This window comes from Salvelinus alpinus, chromosome 3 (assembly GCF_045679555.1).
Source record: "Salvelinus alpinus chromosome 3, SLU_Salpinus.1, whole genome shotgun sequence".
Lineage (NCBI taxonomy): Eukaryota > Metazoa > Chordata > Actinopteri > Salmoniformes > Salmonidae > Salvelinus > Salvelinus alpinus.
In genome coordinates, this window is record NC_092088.1 from 38,209,851 (window position 1) to 38,237,027 (window position 27,177).

The 27,177-nt window shown below is 43.0% G+C and overlaps 2 protein-coding genes across 3 annotated transcripts in view; one reads left to right on the forward strand and one right to left on the reverse strand.

The window, feature by feature from the left end:
- LOC139570652 (phosphatidylinositide phosphatase SAC2-like) overlaps positions 1-20,789 on the forward strand; it is a 39,788-nt gene extending 18,999 nt beyond the window's left edge. The window contains exons 9-20 of the mRNA XM_071392712.1: positions 3,029-3,096; positions 3,237-3,361; positions 4,317-4,394; positions 4,560-4,680; positions 4,882-5,010; positions 8,363-8,480; positions 10,397-10,595; positions 11,119-11,190; positions 11,277-11,350; positions 11,569-11,697; positions 11,822-11,909; positions 12,096-20,789. Coding sequence (XP_071248813.1) covers positions 3,029-3,096; positions 3,237-3,361; positions 4,317-4,394; positions 4,560-4,680; positions 4,882-5,010; positions 8,363-8,480; positions 10,397-10,595; positions 11,119-11,190; positions 11,277-11,350; positions 11,569-11,697; positions 11,822-11,909; positions 12,096-13,206 — 2,312 coding nt within the window. The 3' untranslated portion in view covers positions 13,207-20,789. The remainder of the gene's footprint in view (positions 1-3,028; positions 3,097-3,236; positions 3,362-4,316; positions 4,395-4,559; positions 4,681-4,881; positions 5,011-8,362; positions 8,481-10,396; positions 10,596-11,118; positions 11,191-11,276; positions 11,351-11,568; positions 11,698-11,821; positions 11,910-12,095) is intronic.
- The window catches only part of LOC139570656 (mini-chromosome maintenance complex-binding protein-like), a 30,601-nt gene that overhangs the window by 2,469 nt on the left and 955 nt on the right, over positions 1-27,177 (reverse strand). The window contains exons 1-4 of one of the 2 annotated variants that reach the window (XM_071392719.1): positions 26,822-27,069; positions 26,229-26,369; positions 23,107-23,272; positions 22,506-22,639 (exon numbers count right to left, since the gene is read on the reverse strand). In XM_071392719.1, the coding sequence (XP_071248820.1) occupies positions 22,506-22,639; positions 23,107-23,272; positions 26,229-26,270 (342 nt within the window). In that variant the 5' untranslated portion in view covers positions 26,271-26,369; positions 26,822-27,069. Of the gene's footprint in view, positions 1-22,229; positions 22,640-23,106; positions 23,273-26,228; positions 26,370-26,821; positions 27,070-27,177 lie in introns of those variants that run through there. The other variant, XM_071392718.1, reaches the window with a different exon arrangement.

The following is a 27,177-nucleotide window of genomic DNA, read 5'->3' on the forward strand; positions in this document are numbered from 1 at the left end:
TATGATTAACGAGACGTGGTGTGATCATAACAACATTCAGGAACTCAAGTCATTCTGTTCACCTGATCTAGAATTCCTCACAATCAAATGTCGACCGCATTATCTACCAAGGGAATTCTCTTCGATTATAATCACAGCCGTATATATTCCCCCCCAAGCAGACACATCGATGGCCCTGAACGAACTTTATCTGACTCTTTGTAAACTGGAAACCACACACCCTGAGGCTGCATTCATCGTAGCTGGGGATTTTAACAAGGCTAATCTGAAAACAAAAATCCCTAAATTCTATCAGCATATTGATTGTGCTACCAGGGCTGGTAAAACCTTGGATCATTGTTATACTAACTTCCGCGACGCATATAAGGCCCTCCCCCGCCCTCCTTTCGGAAAAGCTGACCACGACTCCATTTTGTTGCTTCCAGCCTACAAACAGAAACTAAAACAGCAAGCTCCCTCGTTCAGGTCTGTTCAACGCTGGTCCGACCAATCTGATTCAACGCTTCAAGACTGCTTCGATCACGTGGATTGGGATATGTTCCGCATTGCGTCCAACAACAACATTGACGAATAAGCTGATTCGGTGAGCGAGTTCATTAGAAAGTGCATTGACGATGTTGTACCCACAGCAACGATTAAAACATTCCCAAACCAGAAACCGTGGATTGATGGCAGCATTCGCGTGAAACTGAAAGCGCGAACCACTGCTTTTAACCAGGGCAAGGTGACCGGAAACATGACCAAATACAAACAGTGTAGCTATTCTCTCCGCAAGGCAATCAAACAAGCTAAGTCCCAGTATAGAGACAAAGTAGAGTCGCAATTCAACAGCTCAGACACAAGAGGTATGTGGCAGGGTCTACAGTCAATCACGGATTACAAAAAGAAAACCAGCCCCGTCGCGGACCAGGATGTCTTGCTCCCAGACAGACTAAATAACTTTTTTGTTCGCTTTGAGGACAATACAGTGCCACTGACACGGCCCGCTACCAAAACCTGCGGGCTCTCCTTCACTGCAGCCGAGGTGAGTAAAACATTTAAACGTGTTAACCCTCGCAAGGCTGCAGGCCCAGACGGCATTCCCAGCCGCGTCCTCAGAGCATGCGCAGACCAGCTGGCTGGTGTGTTTAAGGACATATTCAATCAATCCTTATCCCAGTCTGCTGTTCCCACATGCTTCAAGAGGGCCACCATTGTTCCTGTTCCCAAGAAAGCTAAGGTAACTGAGCTAAACGACTACCGCCCCGTAGCACTCACTTCCGTCATCATGAAGTGCTTTGAGAGACTAGTCAAGGACCATATCACCTCCACCCTACCTGACACCCTAGACCCACTCCAATTTGCTTACCGACCCAATAGGTCCACAGACGACGCAATTGCAACCACACTGCACACTGCCCTAACCCATCTGGACAAGAGGAATACCTATGTGAGAATGCTGTTCATCGACTACAGCTCAGCATTTAACACCATAGTACCCTCCAAACTCGTTATCAAGCTCGAGACCCTGGGTCTCGACCCCGCCCTGTGCAACTGGGTCCTGGACTTCCTGACGGGCCGCCCCCAGGTGGTGAGGGTAGGTAACAACATCTCCACCCCGCTGATCCTCAACACTGGTGCCCCACAAGGGTGCGTTCTGAGCCCTCTCCTGTACTCCCTGTTCACCCACAACTGCGTGGCCATGCACGCCTCCAACTCAATCATCAAGTTTGCGGACGACACTACAGTGGTAGGCTTGATTACCAACAACGACGAGACGGCCTACAGGGAGGAGGTGAGGGCCCTCGGAGTGTGGTGTCAGGAAAATAACCTCACACTCAACGTCAACAAAACAAAGGAGATGATTGTGGACTTCAGGAAACAGCAGAGGGAGCACCCCCCTATCCACATCGACGGGACAGTAGTGGAGAAGGTGGAAAGTTTTAAGTTCCTCGGTGTACACATCACGGACAAACTGAATTGGTCCACCCACACAGACAGCGTTGTGAAGAAGGCGCAGCAGCGCCTCTTCAACCTCAGGAGGCTGAAGAAATTCGGCTTGTCACCAAAAGCACTCACAAACTTCTACAGATGCACAATCGAGAGCATCCTGTCGGGCTGTATCACCGCCTGGTACGGCAACTGCTCCGCCCACAACCGTAAGGCTCTCCAGAGGGTAGTGAGGTCTGCACAACGCATCACCGGGGACAAACTACCTGCCCTCCAGGACACCTACACCACCCGATGTCACAGGAAGGCCATAAAGATCATCAAGGACAACAACCACCCGAGCCACTGCCTGTTCACCCCGCTATCATCCAGAAGGCGAGGTCAGTACAGGTGCATCAAAGCAGGGACCGAGAGACTGAAAAACAGCTTCTATCTCAAGGCCATCAGACTGTTAAACAGCCACCACTAACATTTACATTTAACATTTTACATTTAAGTCATTTAGCAGACGCTCTTATCCAGAGCGACTTACAAATTGGTGCATTCACCTTATGATATCATTTAGTGGCCGCTGCCAACATACTGACTCAACTCCAGCCACTTTAATAATGGGAATTGATGGAAATTATGTAAAAATGTACCACTAGCCACTTTAAACAATGCCACTTAATATAATGTTTACATACCCTACATTACTCATCTCATATGTATATGTATATACTGTACTCTATATCATCTACTGCATCTTGCCATCTTTATGTAATACATGTATCACTAGCCACTTTAAACTATGCCACTTTATGTTTACATACCCTACATTACTCATCTCATATGTATATACTGTACTCTATACCATCTACTGCATCTTGCCTATGCCGTTCTGTACCATCACTCATTCATATATCTTTATGTACATATTCTTTATCCCTTTACACTTGTGTGTATAAGGTAGTAGTTGTGGAATTGTTAGGTTAGATTACTTGTTGGTTATTACTGCATTGTCGGAACTAGAAGCACAAGCATTTCGCTACACTCGCATTAACATCTGCTAACCATGTGTATGTGACAAATAAAATTTGATTTGATTTGATCTTTTCAGGAGAAAAGGAGACCATTCCTTACTTTGCTGCTCACTTTGACGAACAGCTCAACCTTTACAAGAAGCAGGTGAGAATCGTATGCCAGACAGCATTGGCAATACTTTGATATCACTACCAAAGATTGAGTTTTCGTTTAACTTAGACTTATCTAAGTAAAGACTTATCATTATAGTTAAGTTGATGCAATTTGCAACTATGTTTTAACAGGTCATCATAAACTTAGTGGACCAAAGTGGGCGTGAGAAGATTATTGGCGACGCATATCTCAAACAAGTCCTTCTGTACAACAATCCAAACCTTACATATGTCTCTTTTGACTTCCATGAGCACTGGTAAGAAAATTGATACACAGAAACAATCAGCTCTTGACTGCACAGATCATTTAATACTGAACAAAAATATAAACACAACATGTAAAGTGTTGATCCCATGTTTCATGAGCTGAAATAAAAGATCCCAGACATTTTCCCATATGCACAAAAAGCTTATTTCTCTCAAATTTTGTGCACGAATTTGTTTACATCCGTGTTAGTGAGCTTTTCTTCTTTGCCAAGATAATCCATCCACCTGACAGGTGTGGCATATCAAGAAGATGATTAAACAGCCTGATCATTACACAGGTGCACCACAGGTGCTGGGGACAATAAAAGGCCACACTAAAATGTGCAGTTTTGTCACACAACACAATGGCACAGATGTCTCAAGTTTTGAGGGAGCGTGCAATATGCATGCGGACGGCAGGAATGTCCACCAGAGCTCTTGCCAGAATGGAATGTTCATTTCTCTACGATAAGCCACCTCCAATGCCATTTTAGAGGATTTGGCAGTACGTCCAACCAGTCTCACAACCACGTGTAACCTCGCCAGCCCAGGACCTCCACTTCTGGCTTCTTCACCCGCGGGATCATCTGAGACCAGCCACCCGGACAGCTGATGAAACTGAGGAGTATTTCTGTCTGTAATAAAGACCTTTTATGGGGAAAAACTCATTCTGGCTGGCTGGGCCTGGCCCCCAATGGGTGGGCCTATGTCCTCCCAGGTCCACCCATTGCTGTGCCCCTGTCCATTCATGTAAAATTCATAGGGCCTTATTAATTTATTTCAATTGTCTGATTTCCTTGTTTGAACTGTAACTCACAAAAATCTTTGAAATTGTTGCATTTTATGTTTTTGTTCAGTATAATAAGTAACTCTAATAAGAAAAGAATAACCTAAAGTACAATTATTGTATTTATTTATTCTAGTATGAACTTCCCCTGTATTTGAATTGGTCTTTTGTCTTCTCAGTCGAGGTATGAAGTTTGAGAATGTGCAAACGCTGACAGATGCCATCTCTGATATTATCGCAGACATGAGATGGGGCTGGTAAGTGTGTGTGTGGTGCGTGTGGGAGTGTGTCATCGCCAACCTCAACAGACTTTTTTTTAGAGCCAGTAAAAATCTTGAATGAATCAGTAATTGATCGCACATGTTGATCAGAAGCTCCATATCTACATGCAATGCATCACATAGTGAATGTTCCTCTGTCAGGGTGGACCAGGCAGGAGTCATCTGCCATCAGGAGGGCATTTTCCGGGTCAACTGCATGGACTGTCTGGACAGGACCAATGTAGTCCAGGCTGCCATAGCTCGTGCAGTAATGGAGGCACAGGTGAGATTCCCCCACTTCGAACATGTCTGATGATGTAATGGTAGACATAGTAATGTGGTAATGGTTGGCATATTACATATGAAAAGGTAAAGAACAAAACATCAAATTTAAACTTTTTCAGTGGAATTCCACTGTAAGTGTAGTTTTCTGGCAAACGTTCGATGGTGACTGATGCCTAACTTTTGTCTCTGCCTCCCTCAGCTGAAGAAACTGGGTGTGATGCCCCCTGAGCAGCCTCTGCCGCTCAAGTGCTACAGGATCTACCAGGTCATGTGGGCCAACAACGGCGACACCATCAGCAGACAGTACGCCGGCACAGCCGCCCTCAAGGTAAAATCATTAGCATGTGTAAAGTTTTAAGCTAATATTAGGTTTGCTATATTTGATTTGCATCTGCCAACAGTATACTGTCCTGTTACCCCACAGTTAGTAGGCCTCCACTGCAAATTGATCAAGTAATGAAACTAGAAATGAGGGAGGCAGGTAGCCTAGTGGTTAAGAGCATTGGGCCAGTAGCCAACAGTTGAAGTCAGAAGTTTACATATACCTTAGCCAAATACATTTAAACTCAATTTTTCACAATTCCTGACATCTAATCCCAGTAAAAATTCCCTGTCTTAGGTCAGTTAGGATCACAACTTTATTTTAAGAATGTGAAATGTTAGAATAATAGTAGAATGATTTATTTCAGCTTTTATTTATTTCATCATATTCCCAGTGGGTCAGAAGTTTACATACACTCAATTAGTATTTGGTAGCATTGGCTTTAAATTGTTAAACTTGGGTCAAACATTTTGGGTAGCCTTCCACAAGCTTCCCACAATAAGTTGGGTGAATTTTGGCCCATTCCTCCTGACAGAGCTGGTGTAACTGAGTCAGGTTTGTAGGCCTCCTTGCTCGCACACGCTTTTTCAGTTCTGCCCACAAATGTTCTATAGGCTTGAGGTCAGGGCTTAGTGATGGCCACTCCAATATCTTGACATTGTTGCCCTCAAGCCATTTTGTCACAACTTTGGAAGTATGCTTGGGGTCATTGTCCATTTGGAAGACCCATTTGCGACCAAGCTTTAACTTCCTGACGGATGTCTTGAGACTTTGCTTCAATATATCCACATAATTTTCCTGCCTCATGATGCCATCTATTTCTCAGAACAAGAATAGACTGACAAGTTTCAGAAGAAAGTTCTTTGTTTCTGGCCATTTTGAGCCTGTAATCAAACCCATAAATGCTGATGCTCCAGATACTCAACTATTCTAAAGAAGGCCAGTTTTATTGCTTCTCTAATCAGGTCAACCGTTTTCAGCTGTGCTAACATAATTGCAAAAGGGGTTTCTAATGATCAATTAGCCTTTTAAAATGATACACTTGGATTAGCTAACACAATGTGCCATTGGAACACAGGAGTGATGGTTGCTGATAATGGGCCTCTGTACGCCTAGGTAGATAGTCCATAAAAAATCAGCCGTTTCCAGCTATAATAGTCATTTACAACATTAACAATGTCTACACTGTGTTTCTGATCAATTTGATGTTATTTTAATGGACAAAAAATTTGCTTTTCTTTCAAAAACAAGGACATGTCTAAGTGACCCCAAAGTTTTGAACGGTAGTGTATATATTAGGAAGTTGTTCCTAATGTTTTGTACACTCGGTGTATGTCAACTTGGAAATATCCAGGAAGAAAAGTACACCAGGAGGATGGAGAAAATAAAGAAGAGTTCTACAACTTTTCCCCCCACTTTCTTTTAGATTAGTGCAGGCTGTATCACAACCTGCCGTGATTGAAAGTCCCATAGGGCGACGCACAATTGGTCCAGGTTTGGCTGGTGTAGGCCGTTATTGTAAATAAGAATTTGTTCTTAAAACTGACTTGCCTAGTTAAATAAAGGTTCGATCAAAATTTTAAAAACCATGGCAACCATGGCATTACATTTGACATTTTTTGTAATCTAGCAGACTCTTATCCTGAGCGACTTAATTAGTGCAGTCATCTAGGAGCTAGGTAAGACAACCACATATCACAGTCAATTGGTTACAGATTTTCATGTGAATAGTCAAAAATCTGCATAAAAATTATATGTGCATCTTCCCACCAGCGATGTTTCCATCAAATTGTCTTGTTGCGGATAAAATGCTGTGCGCGATGACGTAGTGCACATAAAAATAGCTTTTGCGGTTAAATTCCCATGTACAGAATAAAACATAAGTAAAATGTTTTTCCAACAGATTTTCAACTCTGCTGATGTTTTGTTACAAAAAATTGCATTGTATAGCGATTGTACCCACTCTGGTATTGGCAAGTGCGCTCTAGCGAGCAGCTCACATATACAGTGCGGGTATAGCCTACATGATGAGATTGTTATGGACAAAAGAGGAAGATTATTTTTATTTGTCAAACGGCAACCAAGCATCGATCATCATGTCACCAGAATAAGACCCTCGATATTTATTGGAAAGGAGCATCAAGCTCATCACCTTGCATTTTCACCAGCCTGTAAAATTCATCATAACTTATTTCATCTGTAGCCTATACATGTTATGCTTTCCTGAGTCATACTGGGAGGACCACACAATATAATAGCCATCATTACTTCGATATCATGGCATAATTAATTTTACAGACACATAAATATCCCTCCTTTTTCTAGCGTATATTGCAGGGTTCCCCAACTGGCGGCCCACGGGCCGAGTTTGGCCCCCGGGGTAGGTTTTAATTGGCCCCCAGGTTTTCTGAGCAACATTTTGTTATATATTAATTGTATCTGGAATTTAGTGTTGTACATATGACTAAAAATACCAGGAAATCAGCTCCAAGTGATTGTAATTTAGGAAATCTGTCCCAATTATTCCCACGCATAAGAGAGATGTGACCGAATATAAATAATAATTTTATAATAATTGACTGTATTTATATAACGCTTTTCTAGCAACTGAGGTACTCAGAGTGCTGCACATAGGTGGGGGAAATTCACCTCATCCACCATCAATGTGTAGCACCCACCTCTGTGATGCATGGCAACAAATTTTGTGCCAGAATGCTCACCACACATCAGCTATCATGTGGAGAAGTGAGGAGTGATATGCCAATTAGGAATGAGGGGGATGATTAGGTGACAATGATGGAATGTGGTCAGGTTGGGAATTTAGCCATGATACAGGGGTGAATAGCCCTAATCTTACAATTAAGTTCCATGGGATTTTGAATGACCACAGAGAGTCAGGACTGTTTTAACGTCCCATCTGAAAGACGGCACCCTACGCAGGGCAATGTCCCCAAATGTAATCAAGGTTTGAAATTATTGTTTTAGTCAAATATTACATCTGTTTAGGCTTCTTGCGGCCCCCGACTATCCGCTCAAGAAAAAAATTGGCCCATGGCTGAATCTAGTTGACATTTGGAAAGTTTACCAATCAAATTAGCTGTTTCCATCAGGCCTGATGTTACATTTTATTCGGCATGTACTTTATTCACATCAAAATGTTGGATGGAAACCTGGTTAGAGTAAATAAAACTTTTCCTCAATAAAGCCAATAACAGCAAAGTGTTTACACTACAGAGCCCTAAGCCAAGAAGAGTATAAAACCCTTTTCCTGCCTACTACTTTTGTGGAACGGATCAGACATTGACTGTGCAATATCTTGCTTGTTTTTGACATCCTCTGTCTGTAATCCCATATACAGGGAGACTTCACCAGAACGGGGGAGAGAAAACTGGCCGGGGTGATGAAAGATGGCGTGAACTCAGCCAACCGCTACTATCTGAACCGCTTCAGGGACGCATACAGACAAGCAGTCATTGGTAAGAAGTGACCTGTAATACTTTACTTAAAGCCTGCAGGTATGATGCAGTTATAATTAATTCTAAGATGTGTAATGAGCATGCATGATCCCCTTATGTGTTATTAATCATATCATAATGATCCTGACTAAATATCAATAGCCATTGTGAGTCAGGAAAAAAATATATATACACTATCGTTCAAAAGTTTGGGGTCACTTAGACATTTTTTGTTCATTAAAATAATGTCAAATTGATCAGAAATACAGTGTAGACATTGTTCATGTTGTAAATGACTATTGTAGCTGGAAACAGGTGATTTTTTTTAATGGAATATCTACATAGGCGTACAGAGGCCCATTACCAGCAACCATTGCTCCTGTGTTCCAATGGCACGTTGTGTTAGCTAAGAGGGGGTACAAAAATGATCAGATTAATATTGCCATTGAGAAAATTCAAAATAAAATGAGACATGACCTTTTTCAAGGGCAGTCTCGCAAAAAGACGCATTCTAACTACCCGCTATTCAAAGCGCTCTGAACAAATTAAGGGAATCGTTCACAAACATTGGCACATTCTAAAATCCAATGATAGTCTCGGTAATGTGTTTTCGGACCTTCCCTTGGTCGTATTCTCGCGGGGCAGAAATCTCAGAGACCAATTGGTACACTCTGATTTACCACCCCAAGATATTCCTGAACAACGTCTATTTGCGCCCCTACTAGATGGAAATTACAAGTGTAATGGCTGTGCTCAATGCAATGGCACTTATAAATGCAGATCCTTCAAACACCCACAAACAGGGAAATCGATCCCAATCAAAGATGTTATCACGCGCTCCACTAAGGCAGTTATTTATCTTATAACTTGTCCTTGTGGTAAAAATTATGTGGGTAAAACAAAGCGCGAATTAAAAGTACTTATCTCAGAGCATCGTAGCACCATTACGTGCAAAAACTTGAATTACCCAGTTGCGGCCCACTTTTTGGAGGCAGGCCACTCGATTTCGTCTCTTCGTTATATTGGCATCGAACATGTCGTCCTCCCTTGATAATTTATTGTTAAAACGAGAGGCTGCCTGGATCTTTAACTTAAAGACCCTTGCTCCCTTTGGTCTCAACGTAGACTTTGATCTGAAGCCATTCTTGTGATTGTGACTTTGCCATTGTAATTGTTTGTAAGCTTGTGTAGTCTAAAATGAATCTATGATCGTCTGCTATCCATTTGTTTTTTGTATGCTGTTCTTTGTATGTCATTTTAATATTTGAGAATTAACCAATGATATTAGGCCACTCTTGGCCATGATTACAGACACCTGTGCGTCTTTTGACACTATATAAACGAGTCATCCCGCAGTGTTTGTGATTATACCCTGATGAAGACAGCTTGGCTGTCGAAACGTTGGTAATTACATTTTTGCATCTGAGCTCCTTGAGTGTGCGGCTCTCCTTTTATTTTCAAGTTTTCTACTCCGCTAGCCAGTTTTATTGCTTCTTTAATCAGGACAACAGTTGTCAGCTGTGCTAACATAACTGCAAAAGGGTTTTCTAATGATCAACTTGGATTAGCTAACACAATGTGCCATTGGAACACAGGAGTGATGGTTGCTGATAATGGGCCTCTGTAGATTTCCGTTTAAAAAAATCAGCCGTTTCCATCTAGAATAGTCATTTACAACATTAACAATGTCTACACTGTATTTCTGATCAATTTGATGTTATTTTAAATGGAAAATAAAATAAAAATCTTTCAAAAACAAGGACATTTCTAAGTGACCCCAAACTTTTGAATGGTAGTGTGTGTGTTTATGCTTATAACAAGTTAAATAGCATTACACCTGCAGGCTCTAAGTAAAGTGTTATAAAAATGAATTCCACCCTCATTTGTTTAGTCTTAAAACTGTGACTCAATCGTTCTTCCCTCCCACCTCTCTCTAGACCTGATGATGGGCCATCCTGTGACAGAGGACCTGTACTCCATTTTCAGTAAGGAGAAGGAGCATGAGGAGAAAGAGCAGGAGAGCCAGAGAGTAACCCAGGAGCAGGTCAGCCTCCTGCTACAGACTTACATGCAGCTACTGCTGCCCGACGACGAGAAGTTCCATGGTGGCTGGGCCCTCATCGACTGTGACATGAGGTTGGTGCTGGAACCATTCACAAATCACAACTCTAAACTTAAAGGGGTAGTGCAGTCAAAAACATGATTTTGCTGTGTTTGGTATATATTTCCACACAATGATAATGCACTTATAATGTAAGAGCTATTTGAAAAGACCGCCTGTAATTTCAGCTTGTTTGGTTGGGTGGGGTTTTTAAGTTAATAGACATATAACAAAGAGAGTTTGCACTCCTCTCTGTCAATAACAGCTCATTTTCAGGTTACACATACTTCCAATTAGCTCCCACTCCAGTCCTAGCAAAATTCTTGCTTGACAAATTGCATTTTGCTATTTTTGTTTCATTGACTGAATCCTTTCATGAGTTGGCTCTCATAGTGTTTGTTCTCTCAACACTGTTAGCGTGCATCAATTAAATGCAGCTTTATTTATTTCCTCAGGGGAAATTAAGACGCACTTCATAATCAACACCTTGAAAGTGTTTGTTCCTCAACAAATTGTTCATGTAGAAAGCTCATTGTCACGTATTTTTCTACTCATCAGCCTTATTGATGCAACCAGCAAAGACGTGGATGTTCTCCTGCTGTTATCCAACAGTGCATATTACATTGCATAGTAAGTGCCTACATTTATTACAGAAGAGTCAATTACATGTTTTAGCTGTTCATTATATCATCGTTTTTTTGCTTTTGTTTTTACAGCTATGATGAGGAAGCTGACAAAGTCAATCAGTACCAGCGCCTCAACTTGGAGGGTTTGGAAAAGATTGAAATAGGTAAGTGTATAGCTCCACAAAGTGTAGACAGGGTCTAAATCAGTCCTTCACAGCTTCAAGATTTATTTTACACTGTAAAGCTACTAAGCACAAACTTTGGCCACGGTTTTCATTCATTGTACACAAATTCTGAATGATGCAAATAATGCCTTTGATTTACCACAAACATTTAAGTAATGCATCAATAAAGCTCACATGTCCTGTGTGTTCTTTTTTAGGCCCAGAACCTACTCTGTTCGGGAAGCCCAAATTCTGCTGTATGCGTCTACACTACAAGAATGAGGAGACAAGTGGGTATTTTCACACACTGAGGGCTGTCACAAGGAATCCTGAGGATGACGGTAAAGGTATGGGAAGATTATTTATTTCATCAAATCTGGTAGACTGGAAGCACACTGCCCGTATAGCCACAAAATTACTTGAATTCCTTGTCCTGACCTCCCATTGTGGGAATGATTAATTATATTTCAGACACGTTACAGTGCATAGCTGAGATGCTTTGCATAACAAAGCAATCCATGGGACTTGACATGCAGGTGATTGAAAAGAAACTGGAGAGGTGAGTTGGAATTCATTATCACTCTTTCTATATTCTTTTCTCATAGTTACTGTATTTTACACTTATACTAGCCTATACTAGCCCTTTTACAGTTCTAGAACAAAATCTCATTGACATGGATATGTACTATGAATAGAAGCCCTGGATAAAATACTAGACTGTATATTGTCAATCCATTTGTTTCAGAAGGCACAGTAAACCTCACGAGGACATCACGGGCAGACACCCTGACCAGGTCCTTGGCAGCTCTGGTCTGGCTCAGGGAAAGAGCTTCCTCTTCAACAAGTTCTCCTCTCTCAACCAGAGGGTGAAGAAGTCCAATGTCAACATGGGCTCCTTCAAGGGGAGGCTGGGCAACACCTTCTCCACTAAGCCCGACGTGAACTTCCTGAAGCCCACCATTGGGATCACCCTCTGGAAGTCTGACAGCAGCTTGGAGACCTCCGAGGGGGCAAACACCGGCCCGGCTCTGAAGGACCTCTGTGACAACCACTCGGAGATGTCATCCGACTCAGATTCGTACAACTCGGATGAACACCTGCGCTCCGGCTCCTTGGAGAATGTGGACTACGTGCTGCCCAGCTGCGGCATCGTGGCATCAGCTCCGCGGCTAGGCAGCGTGGAGCTTAACATCAGAGTCACTGGCTGTGACAGTAAGCAGGGGGCTCCGGCTCTAGCCGGTCCTGAAGACCAGTCTCCCGATGCTACCTCAGAGGGTGAGGAGGCCATCCTGATAGACTTTGGAACGCCTATTGATGCCTATTGCCACCAATTCATCCAAGATGCGCAGACCAAACCTGTGGAGGTATTCGGGGAGCAGATGACTGGTGGCATCCCCACACAGAACCCACATGTCCCTTCACATGCTAAAGGTCCCCTGGCCCCAGACGAGCAGCCAGGTTCAGATCAGAAGGTGCAGGCGAAGGAGCTCCAGCTCCCTCCCAGGCCATCCCAGCTAGATGTTACCTCCAGACCCAATCTCCTGACTGCCCAGAAGCTCAGCTCGGCAGCTTCTGGCAGCTCCCAGAGGAGCCTTGGCTCTCACATGGATGGCAGCCTGGGCCCCTTGCCCGCCGACGGTAACGGCAGTCGAGTAGTCTCCCCCTTTGCCAAGATCAAGAGCTCCATGGTGCAGGTGGCCAGCCTGACCCAGGCCGGACTTACCCAAGGCATCAACTTTGCCGTGGCAAAGGTGCAGAAAAGCCCAGAGCCAGAAATGGCCGGTCTCAATGAGACACAAGAGAACGAGCTGAAGGCAATGTTTACACAGTGCCAGACGAGGATCATACAGATCTAGCACTTCTAAAGTTGTAGCCTCTAAGCAGGTTTTTGTACAGTTAGTAGTATAGTATGTGACTTCCAGTACAGTAGCTAGCAGTAGCATAAGCTTGCACAAGAAGGGACCCACACTGACTTGACTAAGAACCCTGCTCTTCAATTCCCCTTGTAGTTGACCTGACCATGTTTACAGCCAGTGTTGTGCAGTATATAATACCCCAGCTCAATACACGGCGTACTTAATCCTAATGCAATTCCTTTCCGAAGCACGACCGCAAAGCATTATATTCTGCCCATATGAACTAATTTATTTTAGTCCATAGCCTAAAGAAAATGATTTAATGAAAAGCAGCAAACAGACATTGTTTCACATTCTTTAATAAGACTCAAACAGAAAAAGGCAATAGCTACACCTCGCTTCAGTTTCCCACCCAAATACAGGGAAACTCTACATATTTCAATGTGTTGAGTGCGCAAGTGGGTCTGTGCTCTGTACGCAGCGTAGTACCTTCGTTGACGTGTTTTGCTCGACAAAGACGGAAGCATTCCTTTCAATTGATTTTCCAGCTACATTTGCATGTCAGGCTATTGTTAATAACTTAATTAGATAAGGTAGGCAATATCCAGTGCATGTTGAGAGATGAGCTCTGAATTGATTACTTTTGTAATTCCATAGGTGCAGTGCACCTATTGGCATTTGTGATATAGGCCTAGTTCATAGCTCTGTTTCAAAAACATTGGTAGAAGTGTCCGACCAAATGTCCCTATTGATTTTCAAAGGGCAGCTCAATGTTAGATATTAGACCTACCCTAGGCTAGTAAGAAAACAAACATACAACTCCTAGATAAATGGGGATCAGTAGCTCGGTTTCCATCCAATTGGTGACAGATTTTCATGCGAATACTCAAAAATCTGCATAAAAACAATATTCTAATTTTCCCACCAAATTTACTTGTTGTGGATAAAAAGCTGTGCATGATAACGTAGTGCACATAATAATTACTTTTGCGGTTAAATTCCTATGTTCCGAGAAGAAAAAAAATACAAGTAAATAGGTTTCCATCGCATTAAACTCTGTTTTGTCACAAAACAAATTGTTATACAGTGGGGTCAGAAATGATTGACAACTTTAATGAAGATGAGCAATTACTGTATGACATAATTCAAATACTGAGCTATACTGTATGCTCAAATTCTTTTGGGAAATTATATTAATACAATTGCTCAGAAAATAGATTGTTTAACAAGTAATATAAAAAAATCTAAAGAAGGTGGGTTTCAAAATTGGCTTCACTAAAGATTCTTATAAATAAAGTAGTCAAGTTTAGTATTTGTTCCCATATTATTAATGGTAAATAATGTATAGTGTTATTTTGGAGTCACTTTTGTAATTAAGAACTGAATATGTTTCTAAACACCACTTCTTGATACCATGATTACAGATAATCCTGAAATGAATCTGGAGTGAGTGAGAAAGTTTGACCTTCTAAGATCATACCCCCAACAAGTTTTAGTCACAAGCTTGATGTTGTCATTGCGTGCTAGGAATATGGGACCAAATACAACACTTTTGACTACTCTATCTTTACAGATGACAATTTTGACCCCTAATTTTGAGCTTTTCTTTTAATGACTTGTTAAACAAAATCTCGTTCTCTGAGAAATTGTATTCATATAAAATAATGATTCCCCCCCATAAAAATATAAAATAAAAATTGCTTTCAATAATAGCTCAGTATTTGAATTATACAGTCATTATTGCTCATCTTTATTAAGGGTGTCAATTTCGGACCCCACTGTAACCTATGTGCCCACACTGGTCTTTGCACGTGCTCTCTAGGCAAAAGCTTGCAGATAGAGTGCGGGTAGGCTGCCTACATAATGCATTTCCTATTATGGACAAAAGAGCAAGATTATTTTTACTTGTCAAACGGCAGCCAAGCATCGATCATCATGTCACCAGAATAAGACTCTCGATATTTATTGGAAAACAGCATCAAACTCATCACCGTGCACTTTCTCCACCCTCATAACTTATTCCATCTGTAGCATGCTTTTCCGAGTCGTTGTGGGTGGACCACACATGTCATTGTGTGACTCCAAGTTCGATATGATGGTTATTCTATCAATATTTGCGTATAATTAGTTTTACTGACGCAAAAAGATCCCACCTTGTCTAGCGGATTCTGTCGTGAATAATTTTATTTTTCTATCCCACATGTACTTTACTCGCAAAAAAAAAGTTAAACCTGGTTACTGTTGTCGAGTTTATTCCCCATCAATATAGGACATTTACCAACGTACAAGAACTCCGGTAAGAGTATACTGTTTGATATGTAAGTATTGTACTGTGTGTATATCTGTTCCCTAAGTTATAACCATTTCATTGACCAACATATATTTATGGACATATAACTATATCTCCGTACACTTTGGCTTTTGATCATGTTGATGCTAGAGTTAGATGCACTGCTGCTGAACATTTCCGAAGGGGTTTGAGCATACCCAATAGTCACTATTAACTGACAGCTTACCAAAATCATTTGTGAGATTCCGTAAGCATTGGTGGATTGATAGGATTTCATTGAATTTTCATACAAATGGTTGTACCTAATGTCTGCATTAGGTCTATGTAGCCCTAAGTCCGTCACGTTTGACAAATACTGTACAGTAGCATATAGAATATATGCAATGTGGTCCGTCCATAGCTTATTAAAAACACACTTCAATGCTTTATGCACTCCTGAATCTAAAGTGTAAGCCTTAAAAGGACATGAAAGTGGGAGATTGTATCAGGTATTTATGGCAAATCTACCTTTAGAGTTAAGTTTATTCCATCATGATGTTGCATAATTTGTTTGATCTTGGTACTGTATATTAGATCATGTTCAGGGTAATGTCAGCTTTATCTTGGGATATTCCATCCTCTGGCCTATGTTTTTAAATGGTGTTCAATGCTCTGGACATGAGCTCCATTGGTGTGCTTTCAACTTTGTGGCAACAGTTTGGGGAAGGTCCATACAGAAATGGTTTGTCGAGATTGGTGTGGAAGAACTTGACTGGCCTGCAGAGCCCTGACCTCAACTCCATCAAACACCTTTGGGATGATTTGGAACGCCGACTGTGAGCCAGGCTTAATCGCCCAACATCAATCCCGACCTCACTAATGCTCTTGTGGCTGAATGGAAGCAAGTCCCCGCAGCAATGTTCCAACATCTAATGGAAAGCCTTCCCAGAAGAGTGGAGGCTGTTATAGCAACTCCATATTAATGCCCATGATTTTGGAATGAGATGTTCAATGAGCAGGTATCCACATTGGCCACGTCGTGTATAAACGCAACATGCAATAATTTCAATGAGTTAGTTGTTATAAGGAAATCAGTCCAATTGAAATAAATTCATTAGGCCCTAATCTATGGATTTCACATGACTGGGAATACAGATATGGATCAGAAAACCAAGAAACTGTTCTCTGTCCTCGGAATTGTGGGTGCCGAATGATTTCCTAGTAGCCTGCTGATATTGTCTGGCACTGCCAAAGCTTTAATATGACAGCTGTAATGCAATAGGAATATAAGGCTTTAAGCAGGGCTAAGGGTTGTATTTGATATTGTATTTAGGAATGCATGCGCTGCACTGGAGCAGTTAAATCGGAGCAGAAACCGTTCTTACCTGAATTAGGTACCGATTTGTAAAAACATGATTCTTTTAGTGTTAACACTCCTTCCATATGGAGTTTTAATGTTAGGAGCGGGTATAGTCCTTACATTTGCCAGATGGGAGTTTTTTATTTATTTATTTTTTACACCAAGTGCTTTTGAAACCACCTTTCATTTGTCATCAATGGTTGACGTCACTTGCCAGATATGTACCAGTAAGGATCCTGCCCATAGACGAAGTACAGTTCTGTTTCGATATCTCACAATGGGCGTTGTCTTAGGCAGATTCTCTAATGGAAAAACCAATCACAGCAGAGCTATTGAGCCTGCTGCCGCTGCTACGCAAAAAAAACCAGCTACGCAGCAGGCTGTGAACCCACATTTCGGCTTTCCCAGAGGCCGACAGTGGGGGAAGCGGTCCGATGCACTTCTATGCATCTGCTCACAGGGACCACCACTGTTGAGCAAGAGTCATCTGACTTGTGAGCAACTCGCTGCAGGAAACTGGCGAGCATGTGCAGTCAATGCCCGCCCCATTCTCAGAAATCTGTTGAGGATCCGTGGATCCAGAAAGTACATGTTCTGTATGCTTACGGTCTCGCTCTGTTGAGGCGACGGGTTCATTTCAGTCAACCTGCAAGGCACTTTTGATTTTTTTTTAAGGAGGGCACTTCTTCATATGTTTATTGGGGATAGAGACCGTAAGACAAAGATTGGAGAGCTGTTTGTACCGGATTAAAACCCACGGCAGCGGCCCCAACTGCTAGGCTGTCACAGGATGCTTATTTTCACATAAGTATTCTGCCGACACACAGGAGGTTTCTCAGTTTCGCCTTTCAAGGCAAAGCTTCTGAATACCTCACTGTTCTCTTCGGGCTAGCGTTGGCTCCCCGAACGTTCAAGTGTGTAGAGGCGGCTCTAGCACCCCCAGAGGGGTTGAAAGTATCCTCTTACATAGACAATTACCTGCTTTGCTCCCCTACACAGAAGCAAGCGGTACTAGACACGGCTTCTCTTGTATACCACTTCACCGAGCTAGGGTTCAAGATCAACCAGAAAAAGAGCTGTTTGGTGCCCGCTCAGAGAATAGAATACCTAGGCGTCAAGCTGGATTCCCTCTTATCGGGCTACACTATTGGACGGCCACGCTCAAAACATGTCTCCGAGTGCTTGGGTTGATGGCGTCCACCTCAGTAGTACCACTAGGACTACTGAGAATGACACTTCCAGCGTTGGGTAAAAACTGTCCACGTCGACATCTCAATCGAAAGATGAAGGTTTCCACGGACTCTCAGCTCTCAGTCACTGAAAGATCCCCTCGATCTTCGTTTCAGGCACTCCGTTTAGGGGTAGTGTCAACGAGGAAGGAGGTGACGACAGATGCATTAGTCAAAGGATGGGGCGCAGTTCACGAGGGAAGAGCAATAAACAGACTGCGGTATCCACAGCTCCGCCAAGCTCGTATAAATTACCTGAAACTGAGTGTTTCATTTGAAATGGTCACATCCTGGTCAGAACAGACAATATTACTGGTGGCATACATCAACCACCAGGATGGCACTTGCTCTCTGCGCTTACACAGACTGCCAAGAGAATTCTGTGGAGCAGTGCACATCTCTCATTACGCGTGACTGATGTACTGAATGTGGGAGCGGACTTGTTGTCCAGGGGGAATCCCAGATCTGGGAGATTTACCGTAGATCGCTTCGCAGAAAGACACACACCCTCCGTTGTCCCTTGGCCAAGAGTGTTGCTCTATGCTTGATCCTCCCCTCTTTGAACAGAGTGAGGGAACAACGCTTATCCCTCATCATGATAGCCCCTCGACGGCCATGAAAGCTCTGGGTAGCAGAGCTCGCTTTACGACGAGCCCTGGCAGCTACCATTACGCAAGGGATCTACTGACCCAAGCGAACAGTGAGATTTTCCACCCTTACCCGGAAACCATGACCCTCACTGTATGGGAACAAGTGGTGCGTATTTGAGAAGTGGTGTGACCAGACAGAAACAGAATTCCTTACCAATGCTCTGTATCCAAGGTTTTATGCTTCTAGCAGGATTTTAGACAGAGGGAAGGCATTCTCCACTGTTGAGGTTTATTTAGCCGTTATCTCTGCCTGTCATATAGGCTTCGACAGTCACACAGTAGGGAAACGCCCTCTTATGTTTCATGAAGAGAGTGCGTCGTTTACGCCTTCTCCAAGCCTTTAACTCAGTCTTGGTACTTTTCTATTGTGCTTGAGGCAATTTCCCAGCAGCTGCTGGAAAGTGTGCAGATGAAATATCTCTGCCCTAGCATAGGGCAAAACGAGTGAGTGAGCTGCAAGCACTGTCAGTTCAACATTCATGCCTACAGTTTGCCCCGGGGTTATCCAAGGTAAACACTGTAACCCAACCCTGCTTTCATGCCTAAGGTCAGCGGCAATTACAATTGTCTAGTCTTGGAGTTTATGGTTTTCCACCCGCCGCCCTTCACTTCTATGGAAGAAGAGCGTCTCCACCGTTTGTGTCCTGTACGAGCTTTGTACATCTATTCTGAACAAAAATATAAAAACGCAACATGCAAACATTTTTGAGTTAAAGTTCATAAGGAAATCAGTCAATTTAAATAAGTTAACTAGGCCCTAATCTATGGATTTTACATGACGGGCAGGGGCGCAGCCATTGGTGGGCCTGGGAGGGCATAGACCTCATGCTGTTTAATCAGCTTCTTGATATGCCACACCTGTCAGGTGGATGGATTATCTTGGCTAAGGAGAAATGCTCACTAACCGGGATGTAAACAAATTTGTGTACAACTTTAAATGAATAAGCTTTTAGTGCGTATTGAATATTTCTGGGATCTTTTATTTCAGCTCATGAAACCAACACTTTATATTTTTGTTCAGAACGAGAGCATGGTAAGAGTGACCAACTCTCCATCTCCTAGGTGCCCCCCCTGCAAGAGGGCCCCGCTCTTGTCAACGGCTATCCCATTGGATAGTGGAGGATATTATAGTAGTAATGGTTTGCAGCCCCATGAGGGCTTGAAGGCTCATTCCACTAGCTCTTGGGCACTGTTTAAGGGCATTTATTTGCAAGAGATTTGCAATACTGCACGTTGGGCCACCCCTCATACGTTTGAGGTTTTAATAGCTGGATGTTTCTGCTCCTTCGTTGGTGCATACTTTCCTCCGTGTTGGTGCCTCAGGGGGGTGATATTGTTGGGACTAGTCTGGCTTCGGAGAGCAAGTGGGCGCTATGAGGGTATTCTATATCCCCATTGTGAGAAAGTGAAGTGATATATTTGAAATAGAACTTGGGGTTACTTGCATAACCCGGGTTCTATGATAATGAGTGAGATATCTCACTGCATTTCCCTGCTCACAAGGAAGAGCGGCATGCGTGAGAATGACCAGAGGCGGAGCGAGTGGCATCTTATGAAGAGAGAGGCTCTCCTCATTCGCCACTCGACTCGTCTGTCAGAGGCTGTGATTGGTTCTTCCGTTAGAGCAGGATTTTACAAACTTGATCCTGGGGCATTCTCAGGGTGCACGTTTTGGTTTTGTCCTAGCACTACACAACTGATTCAAATAGTCAAAGCTTGATGATGGGTTGGTCATTTGAATCAGCTGTGTAGTGCTAAGGCAAAAACCAAAACGTGCACCCAGGTGGGGCCCCAGGAACAAGCTTGGGTAAACGCTGCATTAGAGAATCTGCCTGTGCGAATACCAATTGTGAGACATCTCACTCATTATCATAGAACCGGGATTACGAAGTTACATTTACGTCATTGTGAGTGACTAGACTAAACTCGATTGCACTGCATTTAAACACATTTTCCAGCGATAATCCCATGTCTGAATGTCTGTGGTTGTACTTCACCTCTCTTAAACAACTGACTTGTCATTTTTTTATGTTGTACTCAAATTTGATTGAATATTAAAATATATTTCTTATTTCTACCGTATAAATTATTTTTCCTGGGTCTATGAAAAATACTATCTACACACAAAGAATTTCAGTAAATTAAAGATGACAATTATTTTACATGTCCAACTGTTCATCTGTTTAATGAGTTGAAGCATGAACATTTTCACCCAGCTCTTTTAAATTATATTGGTTATATATTTGGGACCAAATCCATAGTGGCCCTTATCTCACCCCGCCTCTAGTCATTCTCATGCATGCCTCTCTTCTTTGGAAATATACCCTGAACAAAAATATAAACGCTACATGCAATAAATTAAGTAATTTAGTTCAGTTACCTTTGCTATCACCCCGTAGCACTCACTTGTCATCATGAATGCTTTGAGAGGCAAGTTAAGGATCATATCACCTCTAGCTTACCTGACACCCTAGACCCACTTCACATTTGCTTACCCCCCTAATAGAACCACAGACGATGCAATTGCCATCACTCTGTCCTACCCCATCTGGACAAGAGGAATACCTATGTAAGAATGCTGTTCATTAACTATAGCTCAGCATTCAACACCATAGTACCCTCCAAGCTCATCATTAAGCTCGGGGCCCTTGGTCTGAACCCCTTCCTGTGCAACTGGGTTCTGGACTCCTGACGGGCCGTCCCCAGGTAGTGAAGGTAGGAAACAACAGCTCCACTTCACTGATCCTCAACACAGGGGCCCCACAAACGTGCGTGCTCAGCCCCTTCCTGTTCACCCATGCAACTCACAAATCAAGTTTGCAGACGACAACAGTAGTAGGCCTGATTACCATCAATGACGAGACAGCCTACAGGGAGGGGTGAGGGCCCTGGGAGAGTGGTGCCAGGTAAATAACCTCTCAATCAACGTCAACAAAACAAAGGAGCTTATCGTGGACTTCAGGAAACAGCAGAGGGAGCACACCCCTATCCACATCAACGGGAACGCAGAAAGCTTCAAGTTCCTCTGCATACACATCACTGACGATCTGAATTGGTCTACACAGACAGTGTGGTGAAGAGGTCAGGAGGCTGAAGAAATTTGGCCCCTAAAACTGTTAGATGCTCAATTGAGAGCATCCTGTCGGGCTGTATCATCGCCTGGTACGGCAACAGCACCGCCCGCAGGGCTCTCCAGAGGGTGGTGCGGTCTGCCCAACGCATCACCGGGGGCAAACTACTTGTCCTCCAGGACACCTACAGCACCCGATATCACAGGAAGGCCAAAAAGATCAAGGACAACAACCCTCTCCACAGCCTGTTCACCCCGCTATCATCCAGAAGGCGAGGTCAGTACAGGTGCATCAAAGCTGGGACCGAGAGACTGAAAAACAGCTTCTATCTCATGGCCATCAGACTTAAATAGACATCACTAGCCATCTTCCACCCGGTTACTCAACCCTGCACCTTAGAGGCTGCTACCCTATATACATAGACTTGGAATCACTGGCCACTAATGGAACACTAGTCACTTTAATAATGTTTAAATACTGCTTTAGTCATCTCATAAGTATACACTACATTTGTCAATGCCACTCCGACATTGCTCAATCTAATATTTATATATTTCTTAATTCCATTCTTTTACTTTTAGATTTGTGTGTATTGGGAATTGTTAGATATTACTGCACTGTTGGAGCTAGGAACACAAGCATTTCACTACACACACATACTTATCAGATGGTATTGCGGATGTGGCCAATAAAATTTGATTTGACGCCTTCTGTCCTCACCGGCAGCAGGGATCTGCCCTCTGACGTGATGAGCACGTTAATATTGCAGGGGAATTCCATCTTGTGGTAGTTGAAGTCATAATCAACCTTCTGCCAGGAGATCAGGTTCCCCAGAGCCGGGATGTTCCGCACACCTACAACAGGACACATTTCTATGAACATATTACGACAACCCAAGGCTATTCAATGGATTAAATGACATTGCACTACTGCAATTGGTATACTAAATTAATGAATATACCATGGCTGTTGCACAAAAAGCTAGAGACACTTCTGTGGGTATCTTAAACTAGTTCCCAGTCCATGCAGTACAGTACATCTTTCAGCATGCCCAGAAACAACCCTTCTCCCTACCCCCCACTTGGAGATATGAGTGAATAAGACAGGTATAAGCAATGTCTAGAATTCTACCCAGCCTATCAGAGAGCAAGGTGGAGCAATTACCCCAGCAATTACCCCAATGTGTGATCTACACAAGTGTCTTAGGCTAGAGGTTGTTTCTGGGCAGGGCCTCGTCCCTGGGCCTAGTGGCTCAGGGTCAAACTCTGGCCCTAGTTGCTCCTCAATGTGCCCTGTGGTTCCCAGAACCCCCTCCTGTTACCTGAGGTGTCCAGTTGACCCTGCTCCAGCTGCATCTCATCCAGGAAGAGGGCGGTGTTCCTGGCCAGCTGCAAGGCTCCACTCACCAGCTGGTTAGCCACGGAGTCCTTCTTGGGCACCAGATGCAGGCTGTTCATGGTGTGGAGGCTCATACTGAGATGGTAAGACTAGCGAAGAGAAGAAAAAAACAGTAACCACAGTTACTTTAACATACTTGATAAACTGTCTGTACAATTAAGTCTTGTGATGTATGTTGCGCAACACAATTAAACCGTCAAACTTCAAAGCCACTCCACTCAGATTTGGAACACCCAATGTTACTCTCAAGCACATGATTCCCTAATCCATACGCACATAAAGCTTATTTCTCAAAGTTTTTGCACAAATTTGTTTACATCCCTGTTAGTGAGCATTTCAAGAAGCTGATTAAACACTTATCATTACACAGGTGCTCCTTGTGCTGGAGACAATAAAAGGCCACTTTAAAATGTGTTGTGTGACAAGTTTTGAGGGAGTGCGTAATTTGCATGCTAACTGCAGGAATGTCTACCATAAACTGCCTCCTTTTAGAGAATTTGGCAGTACATCCAACCGGCCTCACAATCACAGACCACGTGTAACCGCACCAGCCCAGGACATCCATATCCAGCTTCTTCAACAGCGAGATCGTTTGAGGGGTGTGCTGAGGAGTATTTCTGTCTGTAATGAAAGTCCTTTTTTGGGGAAAAACTCATTGACTGCACCCCTGCCCAATCACGTGAAATCCATAGATTAGGGCCTAATGAACTCATTTCAATTGACTGATTTCCTTACAGCCCTTTTTCAGAACCCTGTCTTTCAAAGATATTTGGATTTTTACAAATTAACTTCACAGATCTTCATTGTAAAGGGTTTAAACACTGTTTCCCATGCTTGTTCAATGAACCATAAACAATTAATGAACATGCACCTGTGGAACTGTCGTTAAGACACTAACAGCTTACAGAGAAAATCAATTAAGGTCACAGTTCTGAAAACTTAGGACACTAAAGAGGCCTTTCTACTGACTCTGAAAAACACGAGAAGAAAGATGCCCAGGGTCCCTGCTCATCTGCGTGAACGTGCCTTAGGCATGCTGCAAGGAGGCATGATGACTGCAGATGTGGCCAGGGCAATAAATTGCAATGTCCGTACTGTGAGACTCCTAACACGGAACCCAAACCGGCTGTGCGTGTGCGCCATCATGCATACATTTATTTTGTCTCCCCACACCAAATGCGATCACGACACGCAGATTAAAATATCAAAACAAACTTAACCAATTATATTAATTTGGGGACAGGTCGAAAAGCATTAAACATTTATGGCAATTTAGCTAGTTAGCTTGCACTTGCTAGCCAATTTGTCCTATTTAGCTAGCTTGCTGTTGCTAGCTAATTTGTCCTGGGATATAAACATTGAGTTGTTATTTTACCTGAAATGCACAAGGTCCTCTACTCCGCCAATTAATCCACACATAAATACGGCCAACCGAATCATTTCTAGTCATCTCTCTTCCTTCCAGGCTTTTTCTTCTCAACTTTATATTGCGATTGCCAACTTTCATAAATTAGGTGCATTACCGACACTGACCTCGTTCGTCTTTCAGTCACCCACGTGGGTATAACCAATGAGGAGATGGCGCGTGGGTACCTGCTCCTATAAACCAATGAGAAGGTGGGAGAGGAAGGATTTGCAGCGCGGTCTGCGTCAGAAATAGAACTGATTTCAATTTTAGCCCTTGGCAACACAGATGCTCGCGAGCAGTGTGGGTGCGCGAGCGGTGTAGTCAGCCTGTAAGACAGCTTTACAGGGAGACAGGACGGACAGCTGATCGTCCTTGCAGTGGCAGACCACGTGTAACAACACTAGCACAAGATCGGTACATCCGAACATCACACCTGCGGGACAGGTACAGGATGGCAACAACAACTGCCCGAGTTACACCAGGAACGCACAATCACTGATGAGTGCTCAGACTGTCCGCAATAGGCTGAGAAAGGCTGGACTGAGGGCTTGTAGGCCTGTTGTAAGGCAGGTCCTTACCAGACATCACGGCAACAACGTCGCCTATGGGCACTAACCCACCGTCGACAGGACTGGCAAAAAGTGCTCTTCACTGACGAGTCGCGGTTTTGTCTCACCAGGGGTGATGGTCGGATTCGCGTTTATCGTCGAAGGAATGACCGTTACACCGAGGCCTGTACTCTGGAGCGGGATCGATTTGGAGGTGGAGGGTCCGTCATGGTCTGGGGCGGTGTGTCACAGCATCATCGGACTGAGCTTGTTGTCATTGCAGGCAATCTCAACGCTGTGCGTTACAGGGAAGACATCCTCCTCCCTCATGTGGTACCCTTCCTGCAGGCTCATCCTGACATGACCCCCAACATGACAATGCCACCAGCCATACTGCTCGTTCTGTGCGTGATTTCCTGCAAGACAGTAATGTCAGTGTTCTGCCATGGCCAGCGAAGAGCCCGGATCTCAATCCCATTGAGCACGTCTGGGACCTGTTGAATCGGAGGGTGATGGTTAGGGCCATTCTCCCCAGAAATGTCCGGGAACTCACAGCAAGAACGGGCAAATCTGGTGCAGTCCATGAGGAGGGGATGCGCTGCAGTACTTAATGCAGCTGGTGGCCACACCAGATACTGACTGTTACTTTTGATTTTGACTCCCCCTTTGTTCAGGGACACATTATTCCATTTCTGTTAGTCACACGTCTGTGGAACTTGTTCAGTTTATGTCTCAGTTGTTGAATATTATGTTCATACAAATATTTACACATGTTAAGTTTGCTGAAAATAAACGCAGTTGACAGTGAGGACGTTTCTTTTTTTGCCGAGTTTACTTTCAACAATTACAGTAAATTGACTATGCACTTTCAACAAGTACATTGACTATGTACCATCTACAAAACAAGAACTAAAACTGATTATTTACACAGGTCTAGGTGAAATAGATTTATTTTAAATGTAATTTCTGTTTCCTCAGATGCCCACGCAGGCAAATGTCTACACAGATAACACAGATGGCAGGCTTCAGTGTAATATAGTGCATTCCGCAGCTACTGTACCATTGGAATGGAAGAGTGAGAGGTCTTACATTGGCCTTGGGTGAGGGGTCAACAGTCTCATACACTCCCATGTAGAACTCTGGATCAAAAATGTCTTGGACCAAACAACGGAATTTCACAAGGCTGTGGTGCTTCAAGTAGTGTAGGGGAACATCATTTAACAAAGGAACCTGAAATTAAAACACACAGAAAACATGTACAAAGGAAGGGTGTGCTGGACTCTTTTTATTTAGATGTAGACTCATATCTTAAAGTATGGCCTTTCTCTTGCATTTCAAAGATGGAACAACATTTTTTATAGAAAACGCATGTTCTTTTTTAGTTTGTATTATCTTTTACCAGATCTAATGTGTTATATTCTCCTACATTAATTTTACATTTCCACAAACATCCAAGTGTTTCCTTTCAAATGGTATCAAGAATATGCATATCCTTGCTTCAGGTCCAGATCTACAGGTAGTTAGATTTGGGTATGTCATTTTAGGCGAAAATTGGGGAAAAAGGGTCCAATCCTTAGAAGCTAGCTAACATTAGTTAGCTATTTAGGTGGCTAGCTAACTAGCTAAATTCCCGAACCAACATATTCTCGTTAGCACCACCTCCACAGCATTTGTTTGCTTACCAAACATCCCTTTGACAACGCTCAAGGGATTGTTTATCCAATCATGAGATGAAGGCATTGTTTACCAGTAAATATTTTGGAGGGCTGATGAAACAAAGTACAGAAAATATAAATAATTATTCTTCAATAACTTTATCACTCGACTCGCTCTCTCCTGGCACGGTTGGGATATTTTCGAGAATATATTTAATATTATTGCATTTTAAATAAGTATTCTGTTAATAATGTTGGCTGTCGACTAGAGAGTAAAGTCAATAAGAAACATTGTGTTAATCTTTAAAAAAATTATAATATTACAGTACCTTAGCCACAGCAGCAGATGGCAGCACTGAATCTTGCTCATATATTTATTCCCG